We start from the raw sequence: 26,926 nt of genomic DNA on the forward strand, positions 1-26,926 counted from the left end.
ATACAACGGCCCAGATGGCTTATCTCACGCCAGACAAACAAGGACAACTGACTCGGTATTTTCAATTGATGGCAACAAAGTCCCAACTCCCTGCAAGAAAAATTCTGCAGGCCTTGGGATTCATGGCATCCTGCATACTTTAATTCCATATGCCAGACTGCATATGAGGAAATTACAATGGTACCTAAAAAGTGTTTGGAATCAACACTCTCACAGCTTGGAAACGGTAATACCACTAATTCCCTGCCTGCAACAGGAGTTTCGATGGTGGGCACAGGTATGTCACCTCAAAAAGGGTCAGCCTTTCACACTATCCACAGCCAGGCAGACTTTAACAACAGATGCTTCGGATTACGCCTGGGGAGCACACATGGCAGGAAAACGTATTCAGGGCAAATGGACCACAGACCAAATGCATCTACACATCAGTCAAAAAGAGATGTTGGCTGTACAAAATGCCCTAACAGCTTTCAAGGACCTCCTGCATCCAGGACAGTTATTATTAAAAACAGACAACACCACAGTAATGTGGTACATAAACAAGCAAGGGGGAACTCATTCTTACCCCCTATGCAGGCAAGCCATGACCTTGTGGAACACAGCTCTAACTTATCAGGTTCATCTGCAAGCACAATTCCTGCCAGGAAAGAAAAATACTCTGTCAGACGACCTAAGCAGAAACATCATGGATCCTCACGAGTGGAAATTAAATCCACAAGTTTTCAGCATGATAATGCAAAAATGGGGGTGCCCGGACATAGATTTCTTTGCCTCCCCACTGAACTGCCAACTACAAAAATTCTGCACAAGGACTTATTACACACAAGCATGGAAAGCGGATGCTCTTTCATTCAGCTGGAAAAGCCTACACCTTTATGCCTTCCCTCCTCTGCCTCTCCTTTCGAAGGTTCTCCTAAAAGCCAGACAAGAAAAACCACAGATGATTCTGATTGCTCCAGACTGGCCACGCAAACATTGGTACCCAATCTTAAAGAACTTGGCTCGAGGGCCACCTTGGATTTTGCCTCAAATTCCACACCTTCTGACTCAACAAAACAATCAGATCCTACACAGTCAGCTCAAAACCTTATCCCTGGCTGCATGGCAGATTCAATAGCCAAACCGGCAACACCTCTCTCAAAAGCTGTTATGGATGTCATTTTGGAGGCCAGAAGGCCTAGCACCAGGAAATCTTACTCAGAAAAGTGGAAGAGATTCTGTGCCTGGAACCAGGCTCAAAGCCTTGACCCCTCTTGTCCCTAACATACATCAGATATTACAATACTTAACTGAGATGCTGGACAAAGGACTATCCTTCTCATCCATTAAGATCCACGCTTCTGCCATCTCTGCTCATTACAACACAGATCCTCCTATTTTCTCTCATCCATTGCTAAAGCAGTACCTCAGAGGGGCATAAAACATAAGACTGCCCAGAGAGCACCAACACCTACTTGGGACCTCAATTTTGTCTTGGAAAAGCTCACTTTTACCTCCTTTTGAGCCAGCCAATGCAGCAGAAATAAAATATATATCATGGAAAACTGCCCTGCTACTGGCAATAACCTCAGCACGAAGAGTCTCAGAACTACAGGCACTAATGGCAGTGGAGCCCTTCATCATTTTTCATCAAGACAGGGTTTCCTTAAGAACAAACCCTTCATTTATGCCTAAGGTGGTATCCAGTGTGGCTCACAACCAAACTATTCACTTGCCAACATTTTATCCAAACCCCCAGAATAAAGGGGAGAGAATTCTACATTCATTGGACATACACAGACAATTACGCTTCTACTTGGACAAAACAAAAGCTTTCAGGAAAACTGAGCAATTGTTTGTATCCTATGCTGCAAGATCACAGGGAAAGGCTATTTCAAAGTGGATAGGACACTGTATCCGGTTCTGCTACACACAGCATGGGAAGCCTGTACCATCTAACATTAGACCACATTCCACCAGGGCAACTGCAACTTCTACTGCCTATCTTAGAGGAGTACCTACCAAGAACATTTTGGAAGCTGCAACTTGGAGTTCAGTGCACACCTTTACCAAGCATTACCACTTGCCTCTTAACTCCAGATCCCGAGCTGGCTTTACCACTGCAGTGCTGCAGGGCCTCATAGCCACACCAAATCCTCTCTAGAACCAGCCACCCTGACTCAGCTTTGGGATTCTTCCCAAGTGTAATGACTGCAGCAGTGAAACACGATGAACATAGTACAGTTTTGTACCTACCATAAATATAGATGTTCAAGTGTCTTCACTGCTGCAGTCCTGGTTACCCACCCGCCTTCCCCTCTTTTTTTAGCTGGGTCTTATCTACATCTTTCTACACTATACCTTTTTTATGTGGTGTATTTGCTGGCTACTAAAAGCTACATTTTTACCTTATGTATGTTTTGTAAGCAATATGTATTGCCTATCCTTTTGGGGGCACCTGACATCTGGGGCAAGAAAAACTGAAGAAAATGGCGTCGGCTGCATCTTATATACCCCTGACGCACTGACGTCAGGAAAGACACGACAGCAGCCAACGCCGGACCAAGACTTTGGAACTCTGGCCGACTGCGGGACCGCCTGATGGCAGGATAACCCATGTGTAATGACTGCAGCAGTGAAGACACTCGAACATCCACATTTATGGTAGGTACAAAACTGTACTTTTTCTTATTCTTTCAGATTCAAAAAGAAAATATATGCGCTGCAGCTCAAGTTGTCACCAATAAGCAGCTGATGCCTAAAGCACACAGTAGTGGAGCTTGAAAAATTAAAAAGCAAAGAAATCATCACCTGTCAATGAAAAATGTTGGCTTGAGGAACACTGGAAGCACTGTTGCACACTACAGCAGAGTGATGGAATGGAAGCTGAACTAAAGTAATACTGCTTCAGGCAAGACATTTATGCCTGACTAAATACAATCTAAAGATAATGAAGCGTGCCATGCATGTGAAGGCTGTATTAAACCAAATATGTATGATTCTGCTTGGCATTTGGAAGTTATATAAATTAATTTGCTCTATTTTGCAGCACCTGATCATTAGAAGAAAAAGCCATTTATGAGCAAAACAAAAATGTCCAATTGTTTTACTGCAAATGTCATTTGATGTAGGTAATTTGGAAGACAAATGCAGCAACATAACCTTGAATGGCAAGCACTATTATATGATGCTTGTTAGTAAGAAACTGTACTCAAATACAAGCAAGATGAACATTTCACTTTACATGTTTGCAAATCACTACTGGTACGGGATGTAGTGAGAAAACAACATAAAACAATGAAGCCTTGATCATATGTAAAACACTGCCCAGCAATGAGAAGTAAAAGCCACATATAAAAATATTTAGCAGCATTGATCGGTGCATTGCTTAATGGAGAAGAAACATATACCAACTTGATCCTGATAACTTGACAAGTGCTATTCTGCAATATGCATCAGTGAAAACTTCCAAACATATTCAAGGGAAATATTTCATAAACAAATAATAATGTACCTTATTTTATATATTTGCAAATATCATTTGGTGTTCTTTTTAATGAGGGAACAACATACAGCATATTGCCTTGATTATTTCTCTAGAGCTGTTCTGGGATACATGATAATGAGAAGTCAAAGCCAAGTGTAAGCAATATAAATAATTCACTTCATTTTAATGCCAATGTCATTTGCTGCTTGTTTAATGGAGCAGAAATATATTGAAACATAGCCTTGATAGCTTGACAAGAGTTGATCCGTAATAACTGATAGTCATATAAGCACATAATATTGCACTGTGTTACACATTTTTACAGTCTGTGCTTTGTTTAGTGAAGAAGTAACATGCAGTAACATGGTCTTGTAAAGCAAGATTATGCTGCTGTATGTTAGTGTGTGCTGCTGAGGTAACACAGCCTTAGATAAGTCACCTATGACTGAATTAATTAATACATGTTCCAGGTATTGTATTAATTCTGTGCCATGCAGACTAGCTTAGAATTTACAGGATGCTTTAACACCTTCACTGCACGTTACAAATTAACTCACCAACACATTGTTGATTCTCTGAGGAAGGTGCCACATTTACTCCATTTAAGTCTATCATTTTTATTTTAAAATTATCAAATTGTTTTATAAAATACACTGGTTTTAAAAATAAGGGAAATCTGTTTTGTAGCACGTCTGGAAAATAATTATTTGGCTACTATAGTAAATGTAGTAGCCAAATAATTACTCCACAGCTTTCTATTAAAATCAAATGAATTTTCATCCAGAACTGTGAGGTCATACTACTTATTAGCATGACTTCTCACCTATATGCCACAAACGTAGTAACGGGACAAGCTACCCATGTCTTATTATCAGACATTCTAAGGACCTGTGATTGGTTGTCCTTGGCAACCAATCACCCAAGTTTCCCAGAAACCTCTAGTCAAATGACTAGAGACTAATAGAAACTGCAAATGTGTGGATCTTCAGAGAAGATTGTTCTTGCACGTATGTGTTTTATTTCAACTTCTGGCAGAAGAAAAGATAAATGTGTGAGCTGCCCATAACATAATTCAGATTTAGTTTTAGTTTTTTTTTTTTTTTTTTTTTTACATTTTACAATGTGTGTGTGTGTGTGGGGGGGGGGGGCTGTATCAGCAACTTGCAATACATTTCTGTTAGTACTGTTTCTAATATTGGAAATCACAGGTGATCACTACAAGTGGCTATCCCTTTGGGGGGGCAGTCATGGGTTGGAGGATGAAAGTAAAGCATAGTTAGGGTGATCATAGAAAAGAGATCCTTAAGGAGAATAATAACAACCATACATAACATTATATTCATAAAGTAGCAGAAAGTATTTTAAGAACAAAGCCAACACAAGCAAGGAAAAAGGGGATTTTGCCAATAAGAATTACTGCAAGTAGAGATACAGAAAATAGGCAAGATTGAGCTGGAATTTACTAGAGAAAACTGGCAAATAAACCAAGGTAGTGGGAGAAAATAACTAGAGGGAAAGGTAACAGCAGGGGATGAGGCCAAGAAGACGTTAGGACTACAGGCTAAAGATTGCCTTTGCTTTCCCTTCCTAGGACTGATATCAGAGTATAGGCAAACAAAAAGGGATAAGGAAATCTTATATGAAGAATCTGCTCTGGTAGAGTTTTTAGCTGAATCTAGAACAGATGCTGCTGTTAAAAAGGGATAATTAGTATGGCATATAAAACATTGTATGATAATTATAAGAATCAATCAGGAGAGGTCAGAAAAGATTGGGAAGAGAGACAGGAAAAACAATTTACAAGAGAACAATTGGAGGACATATGTATGGCTCCCAAGTAATGAAAATAAATAGAAAGGTATATACGATGGCCCAAAGATCCAAATTGAGATGAAAAACAGCAATGTATAACAAACAGGACAGTACCACCACGATGATCATAAAATATATATTTAATATTCCAAACACAAAGATGAGCGCTGTCGCATACCAACAAGCACGCTTCTTCAGATCTTACAAGAACAATCCCTCTCATCAACTTATATACTCTCATCATATAGACATTAAGAACCGTTAAAAACAATCATTCAATTAATCTCTATAGTCCAATTTAATAAAACAGTTAATTGGTTAGTTGTCTATTTAAAATATATACTTATAGCAGAACCATCTATTACATCATACAAGCTAAAACTCTATCTAATCACTCTATATCTATGATTACACAATATGTTATATCAAATATACTATAAATAAATCACAAACATAAAGAAAACAAGATAAAGCCATAATAGGTAAATAAATATATTTAGGTATAGTAATAGTATGAATCTTAAGAGACTTTTAATGTATAGATCATAACACCAATATTAAGAAGAAAGTGTGTAAAAAAAATCTAGATTTTGGCATGTTCCCTTGTGGTCGATGTAACATATGTAAAGAAATAACAGACACACACTTGTTCTGCCACCCTGTCCTAGATTATACCCAAATTTTATGCTACATGTAATGATAGTAATTTGACATATCTTGCTACATGTACTTCTTGTCCTTGTTTTTATGTGGGTATGACATCAAGGAGACTGAAAGATAGAATATACAATCATGTATATGATATAAAACGATCTAATCAACAAAATGCACTTGCAAAGCATACAGCTATAGAGATCATCATTTTAGTTTTAGAGTGCTACAATTGGTAACTGAAAATAAAAGGGGAGGTGATAAAACGAACTATCTTGAACTGACAGAATTACGTTGGATATTTAAATTGCATGCACATATGCATCCTGGTTTAAATAACTTTGTGAGTATAAAACCAGTATTAGAAGCACGATCACATAAATGATTTTAATAAAATAGGTTATGAAAACTATATACATATATATACATTTCCCCCATATGAAGGAAGAAAATAATTTATAATTTATAATATTTTTATTTTTAGATATATATCTATATATTTCAAGTATTATTATTTATTTACCTATTATGGCTTTATCTTGTATCTAGGTGAGCCCCTATAAACTTCAAGACTTGTACTGGCTGAAGTTTGGACTTTGCAAAATTCACAGTGATGCCTAGAGAGGAGTCAAGTGGAGAATATAGTCTCTGGATGTTATCACTAGATGCCTGTTTGATGCGGTGAGAAGCCAGTCATCTAAATAAGGAAACATCCTGAATCCATGCAGTCTTAAGATGACCTGCAACCATTGCCAAACATTTGGTGAACACCCTGGGGGCTGTGGTGAGACAAAAGGGCGGAGTTCTGAACCTATAATGACTGGTTCCCTGCCAGAACTGAAGGGAGCTTTGGGATTGTCTGTTCATTTTAATGTGATAGTATGCATCCTTCAGATCTATAGAGCACATCCAGTTGTCCTTCTGGAGCAAAGGTAAAATGGACTGAACCGTAACCATCTGGAATTTGGAGTTCTTTATAAATTTGTTCAGATAACTGAGATCGAGGATGTGTCCCAGGTCCCTATTTTTTTGGCACTAAAAAGAAGCTTGAGTAAAAAACAGATCCTCTCTGGTCTGGTGGGATCTCTTGGATGACTCCTTTGTCTAGCAGCTTTTGAAGTTCTAGGGCTGCTTGCTCCAATGGATTGGGTCGAACATCAGGGAGATTCCTTCTTATTCTTGGTGGATTTTGTAAAAAGGCAAAAAAATATCTTCTGGACACGATTCTTTGCATCCATATGTCTTTTGTGATGGCCATCCATCTGGGTGCAAAGACAAGCATCCCCCAACTGTCTCCAGAGAAGAACAGTCAGGCAACCTTTCAGGAACGCTGGAAGGGTCTGTCCGAGAAAGAATCTTGAGACCCTTGATTTGTGGCCCCCCCCTCCCACATGGGTGGTATCTTCTATTATAATTATTTCCCACTCCTCCTATGGAGGAAAATTCTCCATGTGAATCTTGAAAAGGCCATTGAGATTTATAAAACCACATTTTCTTACCACTGTGCCGATTACTGAAAAAGATCTCTGCAGGGTAGAAAAATGGACCCCTACAGCAGACAGCTTCTTTCCATCTTGTTCACTATGGGAAAGTGTATCTAACAGTGGGCCCAAAAAGGGAAAATCCATCAAACGGAGTATTGATGAATGACACTTTTAAAGGGCTCCGCAAAGTCTCACAAACGCATCCAGGCATGCCTCTTAATGACTATGTCTGTACCTGCAGTCCATGAGGAACCTTCAGATGCTTGAGATATTAACTTCATGGATGCATATGATATGAATTTTGGGGTGGCCAGTCATGAGGAATAAGCTTTTGCCTCCTCCTCCAACATGGACCCAGGGGTAGAGTTATAGAGTTCCTTTATTAAGTCCCTCTGTAACCCAGTAAAATCTGTCAGGTAATTCAGTGACCATAATGCAAAGGTCACTGATGCATATAATCTCTTTCCATATCTGTCCAAAGCCCTAGATTCTCTATTACGGGTATGGGCAGTTGAGCTCTGTTCAGCTAGCTCCTTTTTCATGGCTGCCACAACAACCATAACATTTACATGAATACCTTGGACCAATGTTGTCTGTCTAGAGGTGCACTGAGGATCTTGTCCAGATGTTTACGGATGGGTTCTATGCAATTCCGCTCCTTCCATGCCCGCAGGGAGAAAAGGTTGACAAGCTCATCCACTGTGGGGGGAGGATGTAACTCAATATTTAGATGGGCCAGACTCATTGGCTTCCAGGAATACTGATTTCTCCTGAGAAGAGTTCTGGGAAGACCAACCAGTGTTTTGGTAAAGGACTTCTAAAATGTCTCCAGTCGAGACCTGTGGGACCCTTCTCCTTCATCAAAATCAGTGTCTTCTGTCAATGATTCCGGAGGGGAATTTAAATGCCTCCATTTGCACTGTTTCTTCTGAGGAACCTCCTCAGTGGGATACTCTGGAGAGGATTTGAAAGAAAGGGGAAGCCCCTGTGCTGGAACTGTCTGGAAACTCTTTCGGGTTGGCTGTCCCTGTGGAGTAAGATGATGAGACCTAGTAGTAAGACCTGATAGAGGGATGGGAATAGGATCCAACAGGTGACAGTCAAAGGACCCTGTGGGCAAGAAAAAACCCTGTCCACCACCTCAAAGGCAGAAGGTCCAGGAGAAGTGGAACTCAGCCTCCCCAGAGCCAAAGCTCCCGGTTCAGCCAACCCACCACTCCCCCTGGGTTCCAACCCCGAGGAGGGAATTGGATCAAAGCTGTCCAATGCCAAAGCACTGAGGAGAAGTAACAGATCTGAAATCTTACCCGACATGACGCTTCAGCTCGGAGACCCATTCTGCTCCGAAACACTCAAAGCCAAATGGATCTTGGAAGGGGTTAGAGTTGAGGAAGGTAACATCCTTGGATCTTTGGATCTGACAGGTCTGAAACTACCGGTCAGAACAGAGGAGGATTCACCAAAGGATGTGAGGGACAGACTCCGAGAAGACCTGATGGAGGAGGATGCTGAGGGAGGATGAGATGTCTTTTTAGGAGTCTCCTGCAAAAAAGGGGTCTTCAATCTCAGAGAAACCAGACCTGAGCAGACCTGCTAAGACATGTAACTGGATTGATAATGCCAGATCCGAACCTTTTTAGCCTTGGAGGTAGTAGGATCCAACAAGATCAGTTCCAAGACCTTTTTCATTTTAGATGGCAGCTCTGTACTTGGAGCCGAAGGAGACAGGACAGGGGAGCTTTTCTTATACTCCCAGGACTCCAAAGTTTTCTTACTTCTTGAGGGGACTGAGCCCCTGAAGTAGAAGGAATTGCAGCTGAAGAAGTAGGCAACATACCCTTCATAATCAATTTCACACACCTGTCACTAATAGCCCTGGTGTTGATACCTGCACAGATATAATAAATCCGAACTACAGGAACAGTCCAACAAGTGAAATTCAGGAAAAGAGACCCTGTTCCAAAACGTAAAAACACCAGCACTATACCACAGTATAACTAGGCAAATAAGTGCCACTTCCTTTTCTTCTTAAAACAGTTTATTGAAGAAACATACAAAAACTATCCGGTTAAGCGCTTTCATCTATCAAGACTTCATCAGAACAATACATTTAGTTTCTCCATTCCTTATATATCCTCTATTAAATTGCATGTTAATTCTAATTTATCCCTTAAAGTGCTAGTGCTTGTCATAAACATTATAAAATACATCAATCCCTATGGTTAACATATTACTGCAAATTTACTACAATACTATATCCAACATGTTAAATAATTTATTCTAAAATACCTTAAAAATATTTTATTCTAAAATACCTTAATTTTGTTGAAATATTCTGTATCATTTCTAGAACATTTTGTCAAGTTATCTATTAGCTTCTAGGATGGGCTTAATGGACAAATATTCATTAATACCTGGGGGAACAGATGCATTTAACTTTATTTGCCACATTACCTCTTTTTCCCCCACAATTTTCTTGATGTCACCTCCCCTGGGATTTAATTTAACTAATTCCAGTATCCCAAAATGGAATCCTGTACACCCTTGATTTTCATTTAAGTGTTTCCACAGTGCATTTTTCTCATCACCCTTTAGTATACTGTATTGATGTTCATATATTCTATTTCTCAAGCATCTGGTGGTCTTCCCCACATAAAAACCTGGACACTTTGTGCACTTAGCTAGGTACACCAGATGTCTGGATCTACAGTTACCCATTTGAAACCATATCTTGGTTCCATTGATGTCCTCTAATATTTGAAATGGGGTGGAAATGATGTATTGACACTGCCTACAAGTCCCACACCTCTGTGTCCCTGTGGTGATAGCTCCCTGGGGTCTAATTTTCTTTTCTAATAATTTCTTCATATTTCTTCCATTCTTGTAGACACAGACTGGTTTCTCCCCTACTATCTTTGATACTTCACTGTCTACCTTCATAATGTTCCAATGTTTATCCAATATTTTCCTAATTTCTCCACTATGTTTCGCATATTGAAGGATACATGCTTTCCCAAATTCATTGTTACTTTTCTTATTCTCATAACATCTACCTGTATCTGTTGTACCTTGAATATCAGGTACACGGGTGTCCTTATCTCCCAACAATGGTTTATATTTCTTCCCCCATTCTCTTAAAACATAATTGGTGACATCAGTCACCAAATCAATGGGGTACCCTCTATCAATGAAGTAATTACCTATTTTTTCTAATTCACTACCTAAGTCACTAACTTTGGATGTCATCCTGGCCGCACGTATGCATTGGCCTTTGACAATGTTTCTTTTTTGAATCATAGGGTGACTACTGTGGTATTCTAGGTACGGATTACTAAATGTTTCCTTCCTATATATATTGGATTTAAATCTCCCATCTTCGAGGGTTATCCTAGTGTCCAAATATGAAATTGAGTGTTGGTCTTCACTAAAGGTAAACTTTATTGCATCACTACAAGTATTCAAATACACCTTAAACTTTTCCAATTCTGTCTTATTCCCCTTCCATATAATAAAAATATCATCCAAAAAGCATAAATAACACCCCATATAGGAGAACCACTTGGTATTCAAAATGAATTCTTCCTCCCAACTAGTCAGAAAAAGGTTGGCAAACATTGGGGCACATGCCGCACCCATTGCCACACCTTTCTTTTGCCTATAGTACTCCCCTTCAAACATGATGTAATTGTGGGACAAAACTATATCCATAAACTCAATTATTAACAAAGTTCTGTCCCATGTGATGTCGCTCTTCATTCTAATACTATCCTGAAACCTTAGCATTCCTTCTTCTTTTGGTATGCTTGAAAAGAGGTCCACTACATCAATAGTAACTAACCACTCTGCCTTTTGTGCTGTTTCAGGCTTTAACCTCCTCAAAAAATCCCATGAATCTATTATAATATGTGGGATGTTCTTATAAATAGGTTTAAGCCATTTATCAATCACTTTTCCATAAGGAAAGGTTTTAGAATTGCTTCCTGAGATAATAGGCCTGAAAGGGGGGTTATTGACGTCTTTGTGGACCTTCGGTATCCCTATGATAGTACCAATAATAGGGTGTTCAACTTTCAAAAAATTGTATAATTCTCCATCAATTCTGTCCTCTAAAAGTAGGTCCTCTAAAATTAGGTCCACCTTGTGGTATCCTATGTTGACTTCATTTAGTGAAATAGCCTCATAATTTCCAGAATTGAATAGAATACTATTCATCCTATTAATGTAGTCGTCTTTGTCATAAAGAACACCCCCTCCCTTATCGGGTTTCATTACTCTCAGATTTTGATCTTCCTGCATTTCCTTTAATATAATTGCCTCTTCCTTACTTAGGTTCCATGCTAGTTTATTCAATCTACTGGTTCTCCCATAACGATAAATCTCTTCTGCAACCAATTTCTCATAGGTAGCTAGGAGGTTATTTAAAGGGGGTGTAAAAGAACTCATCTTTCTAAATTCCTGGGGTTTAGTATAAGGTTTGTCTTTGAAAAATATCTCTAAATTCAGTTTTCTTATATATTTTTTGACCTCCAATACATAGTCTACTACATTGAATTTGTCTTCAGGGATATATTTCATTCCTTTAGATAAGAAGGAAAAATGTTCTTTTTCAGTTCCACACTTGTATAATTGTAAATGTTAAAATCGTTCCATTTACTGACAATGTCATTCACTTTTACTATACCATCTTCTTTCTTATAGTGAACTTCTATACCATTCCCTCTAACTATCTTTTTCTGTTGTAATTCCCCCTCGGCAATCTGTTCCCCCCAGTCCCTATTGTGTCTGCTCCTTCCCATCCCCATTCTTCCTCTAAAAAATTATTTTGATTACAAACCCCCCCCCATAATTCTCTTTAACATTCCTTCTGTTATAACCAACATCTCGATAGCTAGCTTGTTCTCTAAATGTTGGTTGATTGATTCTATTGTTGTATTTCCACTGTTGGCCCTTTCCCTTTGTAGCGTTTGTTTTTTTCTCCCACCGGTATGCATAGCCTTTTTTATACTGGTCAAGGTCCCTTTCCATTTTTTTGCATTTCCTTTCATGTTGCTTAGCCACCTGTCCTTCTACCCAGGTGTACTGTGACTCTAAAAACAGTTCACATTCATCATACATCAAATCACATTGAATATTGTTGTTTAACTCTTCCAATTCTGACATGAGAGAACATATTTTTTTGTCATTACAGTTAATAATGAATTTCATAAATGTAAAACCAAACTGATCAAACATTTTCGAACATTCAGCTTGAACATTTTCATCTATAACAATCCCCATGGGTACTTTAAAAAACCTCAATCCCATTGGTACTATTCCCTCATCAATACATTTTTTCAAATAACCATTGTCAAGCTGTATACTTTTTAAAACTTTAAGTTTTCTTCCAAAATCGAAAATCAAGTCTCTCAAAGTTTTTTCCTCTCCCTTATCAGACAGCTTGACAATGGTTATTTGAAAAAATGTATTTTACATTTATGAAATTCATTATTAACTGTAATGACAAAAAATATGTTCTCTCATGTTAGAATTGGAAGAGTTAAACAACAATATTCAATGTGATTTGATGTATGATGAATGTGAACTGTTTTTAGAGTCACAGTACACCTGGGTAGAAGGACAGGTGGCTAAGCAACATGAAAGGAAATGCAAAAAAATGGAAAGGGACCTTGACCAGTATAAAAAAAGGCTATGCATACCGGTGGGAGAAAAAAACAAACGCTACAAAGGGAAAGGGCCAACAGTGGAAATACAACAATAGAATCAATCAACCAACATTTAGAGAACAAGCTAGCTATCGAGATGTTGGTTATAACAGAAGGAATGTTAAAGAGAATTATGGGGGGGGGTTTGTAATCAAAATAATTTTTTAGAGGAAGAATGGGGATGGGAAGGAGCAGACACAATAGGGACTGGAGGGAACAGATTGCCGAGGGGGAATTACAACAGAAAAAGATAGTTAGAGGGAATGGTATAGAAGTTCACTATAAGAAAGAAGATGGTATAGTAAAAGTGAATGACATTGTCAGTAAATGGAACGATTTTAACATTTACAATTATACAAGTGTGGAACTGAAAAAAGAACATTTTTCCTTGTTATCTAAAGGAATGAAATATATCCCTGAAGACAAATTCAATGTAGTAGACTATGTATTGGAGGTCAAAAAATATATAAGAAAACTGAATTTAGAGATATTTTTCAAAGACAAACCTTATACTAAACCCCAGGAATTTAGAAAGATGAGTTCTTTTACACCCCCTTTAAATAACCTCCTAGCTACCTATGAGAAATTGGTTACAGAAGAGATTTATCATTATGGGAGAACCAGTAGATCGAATAAACTAGCATGGAACCTAAGTAAGGAAGAGGCAATTATATTAAAGGAAATGCAGGAAGATCAAAATCTGAGAGTAATGAAACCCGATAAGGGAGGGGGTGTTGTTCTTTATGACAAAGACGACTACATTAATAGGATGAATAGTATTCTATTCAATTCTGGAAATTATGAGGCTATTTCACTAAATGAAGTCAACATAGGATACCACAAGGTGGACCTAATTTTAGAGGACCTACTTTTAGAGGACAGAATTGATGAAGAATTATACAATTTTTTGAAAGTTGAACACCCTGTTATTGGTACTATCATAGGGATACCGAAGGTCCACAAAGACGTCAATAACCCCCCTTTTAGGCCTATTATCTCAGGAAGTAATTCTAAAACCTTTCCTTATGGAAAAGTGATTGATAAATGGCTTAAACCCATTTATAAGAACATCCCACATATTATAATAGATTCATGGGATTTTTTGAGGAGGTTAAAGCCTGAAACAGCACAAAAGGCAGAGTGGTTAGTTACTATTGATGTAGTGGACCTCTTTTCAAGCATACCAAAGGAAGAAGGAATGCTAAGGTTTCAGGATAGTATTAGAATGAAGAGCGACATCACATGGGACAGAACTTTGTTAATAATTGCGTTTATGGATATAGTTTTGTCCCACAATTACATCATGTTTGAAGGGGAGTACTATAGGCAAAAGAAAGGTGTGGCAATGGGTGCGGCATGTGCCCCAATGTTTGCCAACCTTTTTCTGACTAGTTGGGAGGAAGAATTCATTTTGAATACCAAGTGGTTCTCCTATATGGGGTGTTATTTACGCTTTTTGGATGATATTTTTATTATATGGAAGGGGAATAAGACAGAATTGGAAAAGTTTAAGGTGTATTTGAATACTTGTAGTGATGCAATAAAGTTTACCTTTAGTGAAGACCAACACTCAATTTCATATTTGGACACTAGGATAACCCTCGAAGATGGGAGATTTAAATCCAATATATATAGGAAGGAAACATTTAGTAATTCGTACCTAGAATACCACAGTAGTCACCCTATGATTCAAAAAAGAAACATTGTCAAAGGCCAATGTATGCGTGCGGCCAGGATGACATCCAAAATTAGTGACTTAGGTAGTGAATTAGAAAAAATAGGTAATTACTTCATTGATAGAGGGTACCCCATTGATTTGGTGACTGATGTCACCAATTATGTTTTAAGAGAATGGGGGAAGAAATATAAACCGTTGTTGGGAGATAAGGACACCCATGTACCTGATATTCAAGGTACAACAGATACAGGTAGATGTTATGAGAATAAGAAAAGTAACAATGAATTTGGGAAAGCATGTATCCTCCAATATGCGAAACATAGTGGAGAAATTAGGAAAATATTGGATAAACATTGGAACATTATGAAGGTACACAGCGAAGTATCAAAGATAGTAGGGGAGAAACCAGTCTGTGTATACAAGAATGGAAGAAATATGAAGAAATTATTAGAAAAGAAAATTAGACCCCAGGGAGCTATCACCACAGGGACACAGAGGTGTGGGACTTGTAGGCAGTGTCAATACATCATTTCCACCCCATTTCAAATATTAGAGGACATCAATGGAACCAAGATATGGTTTCAAAGGGGTAACTGTAGATCCAGGCATCTGGTGTACCTAGCTAAGTGCACAAAGTGTCCAGGTTTTTATGTGGGGAAGACCACCAGATGCTTGAGAAATAGAATATATAAACATCAATACAGTATACTAAAGGGTGATGAGAAAAATGCACTGTGGAAACACTTAAATGAAAATCAAGGGTGTACAGGATTCCATTTTGGGATACTGGAATTAGTTAAATTAAATCCCAGGGGAGGTGACATCAAGAAAATTGTGGGGGAAAAAGAGGTAATATGGCAAATAAAGTTAAATGCATCTGTTCCCCCAGGTATTAATGAATATTTGTCCATTAAGCCCATCCTAGAAGCTAACAGATAACTTGACAAAATGTTCTAGAAATGATACAGAATATTTCAACAAAATTAAGGTATTTTAGAATAAAATATTTTTAAGGTATTTTAGAATAAATTATTTAACATTTTGGATATAGTATTGTAGTAAATTTGCAGTAATATGTTAACCATAGGGATTGATGTATTTTATAATGTTTATGACAAGCACTAGCACTTTAAGGGATACATTAGAATTAACATGTGATTTAATAGAGGATATATAAGGAATGGAGAAACTAAATGTATTGTTCTGATGAAGTCTTGATAGATGAAAGCGCTTAACCGGATAGTTTTTGCATGTTTCTTCAATAAACTGTTTTAAGAAGAAAAGGAAGTGGCACTTATTTGCCTAGTTATACTGTGGTATAGTGCTGGTGTTTTTACGTTTTGGAACAGAGTCTCTTTTCCTGAATTTCACCTGCACAGATATCACACGAAATCTGAAGGTGAGCCAGGCCTAAACAATACACGTACATGTGCATATCAGAATTGGGTATCTTATGCCCACATGAAGTGCATTTCTTGAAACAGGCAGGTTTCTCTGCCATACTAGAAAACTCTTGGAACAAATTACCCAAAATTCAAAGATATATAGATTTTTTTTTCTATTAAAGAGAAAGAAAAAGGAAGAAAAATACCAAAAACAGTATGAGAGAACTACCTCAGGAGAGGTAAGAAAAGTTAAAGGCTACCAACAATGGTAGAAAAAGGTCTGCACCAGTAGCAAGGAAAGTGCTAACAAAACTGTAATGGTAAAGAGCAAAATAGAGTAAAGAAAGTTGAGATTTAGTAGCAAAAACTTCTAAAATATATCACTCAGAATAAGCTCACAATAAACTCCCAGCTCTAGAGTGCAAAAATCCTGACTGATCACTACAGCAGCAAATGAGATCTGAGGTAAAGCAGTGATCAGGGGCGTTATGGCTACAGGGAGGAGCTCGAGAGCCATATCCTAGACTGTAAAAGCAAAGTAGCTAAGTTGAATCGGAGGATGTTCTGTACTAGTACGGGTTATATCAAAGGGACTTCCAGATTAGACTCTACCTGTTTGGTTCACTTGAATAAGTCCAGAACTTCACAAAGAAGGTTTGGAATTTCTTAATTAACAGAATTCTGGTGCTTGGTGCACCTGTCTTTTTTGTGTATTCCAACTCTTTTGTTAGTTCATATGGATACAGTTAGTCTTTGAAGCAATCCTTCATGCTTAAAGTGGTTTCTGAATTCATTCTACAGGCTATCCAGCTCTGGGACCCCCCCAAATCACAAATCTGTATCCACAGGAGCATTCAATAACTGAGCCTTAACATCTTCTGACAAAGGCTGGAGTGCTAACCAAGCATACCTACGGAAAGTGTCAGGGAGTGACTACTACTTTAGATGCTGCATCAGTGGCATCGTATCCACATTTTATGGAAAGTTTTGCAACTTGTGAGATGCAAAGAAGCATTTCTTGAAGTTTTTATTTGAAGTCCAGGTGGGCATTTCAGACATCTTATGACCCATGTTGTCTAATATAGTTAAAAGGAATTTAATCATATGTGCCTGGCAAATTAGGAGACTCAAATGACAGGGCTGCAGAAGAATAAACTTTTTAATGAACCTGTCAAGGGCTGTGCTGTCTATTATTTGGTAGAGGATTAAGAGCACTAACTAATTTAGCTCCTTTTACCAAGTCCAAAGCGATAATAACAGGGTCAGCAACAAGGTTTTTATAAAGAAATTTGAATTCTGAACCCCATAAAATCAATCTGGCCTTTTAAGAGCCGGATGTTGAGACTATGGTATAAGAGAAGCTAGTAAAAAGGCATCTTCTGAAGACTACGGGAATACCCATAGGATTAAGAGCATCCATGTGGAAAAGTTCAAAATATCTTTTCATTGTGTCAAACATTTCCCTCCCTTCCCACTTGAAAAAAAAAATCTGTCTTCTTAAATATGGTCTCACCAAAAAAAAAAAAAAAAATCTCTCATTAGCAAAGTCAGACAAAAGAATGCCTGCCACAGCTGACTCAAAATCAAGAGAAGGAATATTACATACATAAGCCAAGCCCTTTTTATCAAAGTGATCCTTTTCATCCCAAGGAGAATACATTTTCCTTCTGGTAGGAAGAGAAAAAGGGGTAGACTGTCATAGCTCTAAGACTTGACTAGCCTTTAACATGTTTTGAACTAAAGCAAAACAGTCACCTTGATTGTCTGAAGAATACAATTCTCAGAAGAAATTTGCCTAGGAGTAGAAGATGGGATATGTGCTTTATCTTCTGTTGCTTTTTATGTGGGATAGCCACTTGAGGATGGACCTCTGTTCCGCAACTTTCAATTTCTTTTCTGATGAGAACATGGTGAACATCCTCTTTACTTTCTGTTATAATGATTCTAGCTTCAAAAGAACTAAACTTTGGAAAGATGACAGGAGAAAAGACAGAAGGATGGTCGGTAGTAATGGATGTGTCATTATCATTGGTTTACAACAGTCTCCGTAGGGGTAATATTAGAGGGCCTTGGAAATGCTGATGAATGACATGGATTCTGTGAAAGCATCTCAATGGATTTGTATATCTGCAACTGAGAAGAGGAAGTACAGGTCTGCTTTGAATCATCTCTTTTTGGTGCCTTATCACTTCACTTCTTTTTAGCTGGACTATCAAATACTGAAGCTGAGGAAGGGGACAATATATCTTCATGCACCATTAAGGATAATCACTTGTTTTATGAATATAAACCAAGGGTCCTAAGGCATCTTCTAAGAAGTTTTTAGGAGTAAAATCTTGACAGGACTGAATATCATGCTCTGCCCCAAGACAAAATAAACTGCCAGTATGAAAGTCTTGGTAAAGTATTTGTCGACCATAGTCACACTTCCCTTTTTTGACAGAGACTTAAATGAGAAAATTTCAATTTTGATTAAGTAGGGAGAAAGTGTCCTCATCAGTGTATTTATCTGCCTGAGCTTCAAACAGTGTAACCAACAAAATGAAGAAACTATTCATTATGCTGATGGATGTCAATATACACAAACACTGCAAGAATGCTCACAAAATGGCACAGACATACATGCCTCTTATAATGCCATGCTGGAAAGTAGCTAGGGTGAATGTACACTTCAAGAGGGAAGGATCCTGAACTTTGAAAGGCTGGTCAGATGGACAGGACCTTTGTGAGGAACCTCCCAACGTTAAATGATCTGATGACGGCAGTAGCTAGTTATGATCGAAGAGGCTTGTTTAAAATTCTTTGCAGTGCATGGGGCTTTAACTGCTAGTGGTAACAAAAAAGTGCTGGATCACGAAGGGTTTCATTGCAATGAGAACTTAAAAAAAAAATTAACATAGCCATACACACAGTGAACAGAAGCAAAGTGTTCATCTGATGAGCAAACAGCATTAAAAGCTGTTAGCTCATTCTACAACACTTATGTTTTCATTTTTCTGTGACACTGAAGTGTATAAAAACATTTACATCTATAAAAATGCTTTGGATGCTGCTCTTTGGATGCCAATGTTATGTTCGAGTGAAAGGTTAGGACTTAGTGTTGAAAGATGCTTAGCAAAACTTCTCAGAAAATTGCTTAATAAGATATTTCTTCCCAAATCTGTAGCACAATTGTGGAGCTCTGTGTATTACATTTTCTCTTTATTATATAATTTATATCGTTCTTGCACAAACGTTGACCAGGGTCATGACTTAAAGGGTCACTTGGATGAATTCACTTATCCAGTTAAATAAAATGCAAGAACATCAAACTGTTCTATAACTCCATTTGTCATCTTTTCCATCAATACTCAACTGCACAAAACCACAGCTGCTATTAAATCTTCTGAAACACTGTAAAAAAGATGTTCAGAGAAACCTGCATGTGAAAATTCTGAATCAAAAGGAACACATACTTCAAACAACTGATGTCCTGTTAATGCAAAAAAAAAAAAAAAAAAAAAAAAGCTGTTTTAAGTACTTCACTATCAAGAAAAAAAAGGTAAACTCATACATTCAATCCATCCATCCATCCTCAACCCCTTTTCCCATTTTGCACATGGGGTCGGGGTGTCAATTCTGCAGTGAAAACCATCTCAAGCCAAGGTTTACACCCCAGGGTGACTAGCCCTGCCATGCCGATTCATTCGCATCGCTCACTCATGCACATAGCCAATTTGGAGTGTCCAATCCACCTACTGCATGTCTTTGGAATGTGGGAGGTAACAGCAGCACCTGGAGGAAACCCACGTGACTGCAGGGAGGAAATGCAGACTCTGCACAGAAGGCACCCCAGCCGAGAATTGAACCGAAGAACCTCTTGCTGTGAGGTGATAATGCTAACCGCTGCACCACCGCGGCCACCCTAAATCATACATTCAGTGGTATGCTACAAAACATTCATGTTTCTGTAACCATCTAACATTTAGAATATAACTTTTTTATCACACAAATTGACCATAAGACAAAAATAAGTCTAGTAGTTTAGTGCAGAGGGTTAAGGTTATGGGGTACTTATCAGCTTCATCTTATAGTCCAGTGTTTCATTTCCACAGTCTCCATTTGCCTACTTTATGACTTTGAGCAGGTCACATAACTATTCACTGCTCCCAGGTTATTCATGAAAATAGATTTGTGCCTACTGGGTTTAGCCATTTAACAAATTCATAAAATAAATAAATAAATAAATAACAATTGCAAAACCAAGCTGACAGGATATCATTGCTAACATTTGTGAAACAAGTAGGAGTATATGTAGTGAGGGGTAAGGGACTTTTCCTGCATATGTTATACCTCAATATTCCCCAACTCCTCTGCACTGCAAACTCAGATACTGCCTAACAATGTCAGCTTAGGAGCCAGTCAACAAACTAGGGTGGCCAGATTACTGCATATTGTAAAGGTGGGGAACTGAAATTTTATTGAGCCCACAATGACTACTGAGAAAGTGAGCATTTGCATCCAGGCACACCAACCTTCTGCACAGCTAAAGTCAGGAGACTTGTCTGATTCATTGCTTTTTCCGATTAGATATGGTGAGAACTGGCAGACCTAAAATAGAAGAAAAATGGTAACCTTAATGAACATTCAGCACTTAGTGACACCTGCTCATATGATACGGTGATGTGTGTGAGCAGGTGTCACTACAGACCACAAGTCTGTCTGTGACAGGTTATTATCCATGGAGCATTAGTGAGTGATCAAAGATGGCATATCAGAGTCAGAAATGGCTTCACATTAGATGTTACGCATAAGCTGGTATCATAGGGTAATCTCTGGTTCAAGAATGATGTAAGATTTGTTATATATGATAAACTATTAGTGTTTCTCAGAATGAAAACAGAAATAAAAAATGTCTAACTGAAAGTAAAGAGTTAGGCACCAAATGCACAGCCTTGACAAACTAAGCAGAGTGCCACAGTTCCACAGTCTTGCTGTTAATAGTTATTCTTTGATTATAATGAGGGTAAATTAAATCTAATCAAGTAATCCTGTTCTTAAGAAAGATTATGCAATTAAACCTGTATACCCAGGTACACAGAGGCAGGATAAAAAAATAAAAAAAAAACAAAATGTGACCTTATTTCTTACCTTGTTTTCCAAAACCTTTATCTGTTTCTCCCGTGTAGAAATTTCATTCTGCAGTGTTTTAACCTATAAAGAATTAAAATGTAATGCCTTAATAAAGCATTTCTCCACAGGTCACTGACAAAGAAATTACAGTTGTGCAAGCTGCACTCACCATAACAGTAGATGTTCGAATTCTTCACTGCTGCAGTAGCCTTTCAGCAATATGGATGGTATCCTGCCTGAGATACAACAACTGACCGACTTCACAAAGCTCTGTCTCCCACACGTTTACTCTGACTGCTAATTGTCCAAACCCTTGAAGGAAAATCAGCAGTAAGAGTGAAGACCATGCAACATTTTTGCATGTCAGCTCTCTTAAAGGTGCTGATAACTCACTAATTTCAGGAATAAATTTGCCCAAATATTTAACCATACCAAGAAAACGCTGTAGGGCTTGGACATTGTCTGGAGCTGGCATCTCAAGAATGGCTTCTTCTTAGAAGGATCTGGTCGTAAGCCTGTACTGGTAAATAAATGACCTATGTAAGTAACTTCTGGTAGTCTGAATTTGCACTTTAGAGGATTGAGCTTTAAATTCACTTTGCGTGCTTTGTCCAGAACTTTCCAGTGGTTTCTGTCATGCTCTGCTTCACCATTACCTCCAACCAGTAAATCATCAACTATTACAGCACACAGGTAGCCTGAAAAAATTTGCTCCATTGCACCCTAAAAGACTTCACTGGCAAAATTTATTCCAAAAGGCATACTGATCAATCTGTATCTACCAAATGGGGTACTGAATATAGTCAGTAGTGAAGATTTAAGATCAAGCATCACTTGCCAAAAAACTCTATGCATCTAAGACAGAAAAAATGGCATTTGGCATGACGGTTGCAATCTCCTCCACTGTATGCATAGGATGATGATTTAATGCCTTGTTCAAGTCTCTTGGGTCAATATATATTCTGATTTCATCTGAGTTTTTCTTAACAAGCAGCTACCATGGAAGATACCCACTCAGTTGGTTCTGTGACTGGAATGCGCATTGCTATCAGAAAGCAGTTGGATAAGTTCACCCACTGCCATACTGTATGGGCTTCTCAACACAAATGGAAAGGCCTGGTTCCTCCTTGTTTGTTGAAGCATCAAACTACTGACATACTGTCTGTTTGAATTGCAAATGTCTCAAAAGGGAGACAGCTTGGAAGGCCTGCAACACCAAGACCACTGCTATCATTTCCAGGACATTGATATGCGTGTGTTGGTCTCCTCATGTGACCAAGTGCCTTGGTCTATTTTCCCCGGGAGGTAACCTCCCTCCCACCAAATCTGTTATGCGTCCATGGTCACTATAGCTTTGGGTTGAAGTAGGGTGAAAGGAACGACCTTGTAAAACCTGATCTTATCAGAACTACCACCAAAGGTATTTCTTGCATACCTGAGTGATTCTTATTTGGGCTGACAATCAAAGATAAAGAATCAATCACTGTGTCTCTAGCATCCATTGAAGAATTCTCATAGGAAATCTTGCTAGGGGATGACACTGACTCCAAGGTTTGAAGAATCAGCCAGACTGAAATGTTGGCACTTTGAACCATTTTCTTGACCAGAAATCTAATAGTTTGCACTCTTGCCAGAGGAACAGAAGCTGTCACAGATACAATGTTGAACATTGCCCCTATAAATTCCAATGTCTGAGTCAGCTGTAAGAGAGATTTATTGTAACATATGGATATCCCCAGATGAGAACAAGTCCGGTGTATGCAATCTCTTGCTTTTATTAGTAGAAGCCTGGTTGGGGTGGTAATGAGCCAGTCATTTAAGTATGGAAATATTCAGAATCCCTGCAGTCTTAAGTGAGCTGCTACCATTGCCATGCACTTGGTGAATACCCTGAGGGCTGTGGTGAGGCCAAAGTGCAGTGCTCTGAACTGATAATGACTGGCTCCCAGCCAGAAGAGTAAATACTTTCTGGATTGTCTGTTCATTTTTATGTGATAGTATGCATCATATAGGTCTATTAAGCACATCCAGTCCTTCTTACCCAAAAAGGGCAGAATGGACTGAATTGTGACCATCCGAAACTTTGTGCATTGAACTGACTTGTTTAAGTTGCTGAGATACAAAATCAGCCTCCAGTGCTCTATTTTCTTTGGCAACAAAAAGAATCCTGAGTAAGTTCCCGACTGTATCTAGTCTAGTGGGACCTCTTGGATGACTTTTTTTTCTAGCAGCTTTTGTATTTCTAATACTGCTGTTTTCCTCTGACTGGGCAGAGCATCAGGAATTTGTTCAAAGATGGAGGTGGAAAAGGGAATTATATAACCTCTGGAAATAATCCTCTGTACCCAAATATCTTTTGTTATATCTAGCAGACTCTCTGGTGCAGGTATAGTTGAACCACTATTGTCTCTAGAGGGGACAATCGGGCCTTCTTTCAGGAGTGCTGATAGGGTCTATCAGAGAAAGAATCTCTGGACCTTTGGTTCTACAGGCCTCCTCTGCCATGTTGGTGACATTGTCCATTTGAGTTCTCCCCTCTGGCCCTAAGAGAACTATCTCCATGTGCAACCTGGAAAGGACCTTGGGACTTCCTGAACTATATTTTTCATCCTCCCTGTTGCTTCCTAGAAAAGGATCTTTGAGGGTTAAAAAATGTACACCCATTGTAGAGAGGGTCTTCCCATCTTTTTCACATCTGTAGTGTGTGTCCTTCACTTTTGGGCCAAAGAGCGAACTGCCATCAAAAGGTGCATTGATGAACGAGGACCTGAAATGCTCTGGAAAATCACATAAGTGCATCCAGGCATGCCTCCTAATGGAAATGCCCGAATCCACTGAACTTGAGGTACCTTCGGCTGTATGCAGGATAAGCCTCATGGTTGAATTTGAAACAGATGGATGGGTAGCCAACTGAGAGGCCACAGCTGACTTGAGCCTGAGCAGTAGTGCTCCCCGAAAGGGATTTTGAAAGTTCCTTGATCAAGTCCCTTTGTTGTCTGGTAAAGTGTGCCAAATAGTTCAGCGACCTAAGAGCAAAGGTTGCTGAAGCATATACATGCTTCATAAATCTGTCCATTGCCCTAGACTCCCTGTTAGGGGGATGAAAAGAGGAGCTTTACTCAGCAGGTTCTTTCTTGGTGGCTGCTGTCACAACCAAAGCATCCACAAGAACCCCCTTAGTCCACAATTCATTCCTGATAGGTGGAGCCAGAATCCAAACTGGCCTCTTAGGGATTGGCTCAACTGAATCCGGTTCCTTCCATGCCCGCATAGAGACTGAGCTTATTGGCGAGCAGAGTAACCCAGAGGGTAGCTGGGCCAGCTCCAAAGGCTTCCAGAAATACTGATTCCTCTGGTGAACGGTTGCTGGAGGACAAACCACTTTTCTGTTTAAGGATCTCAAGAATGTCTCCAAATGAGACATCTTCTGGAGGTGATCATGAGGTCCCTTCTCCTTCATCGAAATCAGTATCCTCAGTGACTGACTCCTATGAGGAGTCTGTGTGCCTCCTCTTGCACCTCCTCTTTAGAGGTACTTCTTCGGTGGGATCTTCTGGTGAAATATCAGAAGAGATCATAAAACCCTGCTGGATGGTCTGGGAGCCTTGAAATGTCTGTTCTAAGCACAGAGACATCTGGGAACCAGATGGGAGATCCGAAGGGTTTGGATCCATCTGCCCTGTCAGAGCAGAAAACACTCTCTTCATTACCTCAAAGGCAGATCACTCCAGGGAGAAGGAAGACAATGGATCCAAGAAGGCAGGCTTCTGGACTATTGCTTCCCTCTGCAGGGATGGAGTTGATGAAGCAGAAGGTCTCAGAGACTTAGTCATAGGCTCCTTAGATTTAGTCTTGGGGGAATGAGCCCCAGAAATGGCTCACCAAAGGATGAAGGAAGCAATTCTTTTACTATTAATTTAGTCTGTCTGCAACAGCTCTAGGATTGAAGTTTTTATATATTGAACAATCTTCTTGGAGATAATTAGGGCGCAAGCAGTAAACACAAAGTATGGGCAGCAGAAAGGGGCAATTTGTGTCCACACTTTTGGCATTTTTTTTAAAACTGGAAGGCCCTTTATCAGACATACTGGCAACAAGAGAAAGGAATTTTTTTTTGTTTGTTTAATTTTTAAGACAAGAGAATAAAGGAAAAAAAGGATGTCAGCAATGGGAAAGACTTCACTCACAATGAACAAATAGCAAAAAATAAAGAACAGTTACCAATGATGGTAGTAAAGTATTATACTAAGTGTAAAAGGTAAGGGAGTAATACAAACAAGTTTAAGAGAGAAAAACTATGAATAGAAAAACCTTATCTTTAGAAGACTCAAGAGGTCAGGCTGACCCCGTTTTTCCCTCGCAAAGTAGCAAACAAGATCTGAGGTATGTTAGGGGTTGATGTACTATGAGTAAGGGAGAAGCCTGAGAGCTTTTTGATGGCCACAGGCTAAAGTAATAGCTGAAATGGATCCAAGGATTGGATCCAAACCCAGCAGTTGAGGATAGAATGAAAATTAATCAGATGTATATAATACCCCTAATGAGAACAACTGAGATTATACCACAGATAATTTGAGGGGACCCATGCATGGGATAAGCATTTAGGAACTTCCTCTACCCATTTGTAGTACAGTGAAAAGTCTTGGTATAAATTTTCTGTTTCCTACTCAAAGAGCTAAGCTGCACTTGAAAATGGACAGGGATGAATTTTGACTTATGTGAATGGGAAATAAAATTAAATGGAAACATTAATGGAAGACTTAAATATGCAAAGGTTACAACTAGATGAGAATGAACAATTAACAGTTAAGACAAGAGGAGATAAGATAAAAATGGTGACATATAAGCAATCTGCATGCAAGTCTCCAAAAACAGATGATATGCCTGAAAAAGTGTGGAAGCTAGGAGGGAAGAAAGTAATAGAGATCTGGAAAGTTTTGTTTAACAGTATTTTAAAAGGAGGAGAAGCAGCAACACCCTGGAAGAAAGCTGTGGTGGCTGTAATACATAAAGACAGTAAAGCTCCATCAGACCCAGCTTTGTATATGCCCATTTCAATTTTCAACCGTGATTATAAATGGTATATGTCTATAATAGGTAAAAGAATGGCAAAGGTGTAGCCAAAACTGACAGATATATATCAATGTGTTTTTTTTTTTTTTGGGGGGGGGGGTGGCATTTAACAGCATTATTAGAACAATGATGATCCAGAGGGAAGCAGAATGTAATAAAATACTACTGTTGTTCGTAGGTCATGATGCAAACAAAGCATTTGATAAAGTAAGCTGGGGTTTTATGAGTAAGGCAAAGGAAGCATTTGCATTCCCTGATACAGTAATAAATAAGGTTAATTAGGAGGATATATGAGCGCATGAGGGAAAAACTTAAAGTGAGTGAGTTCTTCTCTGATGCATTGTGTCAGGGGTGTCTGTGCCTTTTTTCCCTTATTATTTGCTTTATATTTTGAGCCATTGCCAATATATATATATATATATATATATATATATATGGGTCTACTTCTATTCGCTGACAGCCCATTTCACTGAAACTCATTTAGTTGACAGCTCATTTCATTGACAAAAGTATTCAAGGCAGAAACCTGGGTTTTGCCCCCCTCCCCACTGTTGTGCGACTGT

The 26,926-nt window shown here is 38.7% G+C and overlaps 1 protein-coding gene across 1 annotated transcript in view; it reads right to left on the reverse strand.

Moving 5' to 3' along the window:
* LOC122805771 (synaptonemal complex protein 1-like) overlaps nucleotides 1-26,926 on the reverse strand; it is a 5,909,626-nt gene that overhangs the window by 1,878,892 nt on the left and 4,003,808 nt on the right. The window contains exon 17 of the mRNA XM_044076039.1: nucleotides 21,309-21,371. Within this exon, the coding sequence (XP_043931974.1) occupies nucleotides 21,309-21,371 (63 nt within the window). The remainder of the gene's footprint in view (nucleotides 1-21,308; nucleotides 21,372-26,926) is intronic.

The sequence above is a fragment of the Protopterus annectens genome, chromosome 7.part0, assembly GCF_019279795.1.
Source record: "Protopterus annectens isolate FY-2018-M chromosome 7.part0, PAN1.0, whole genome shotgun sequence".
NCBI classification, from domain to species: Eukaryota; Metazoa; Chordata; order Ceratodontiformes; family Protopteridae; genus Protopterus; species Protopterus annectens.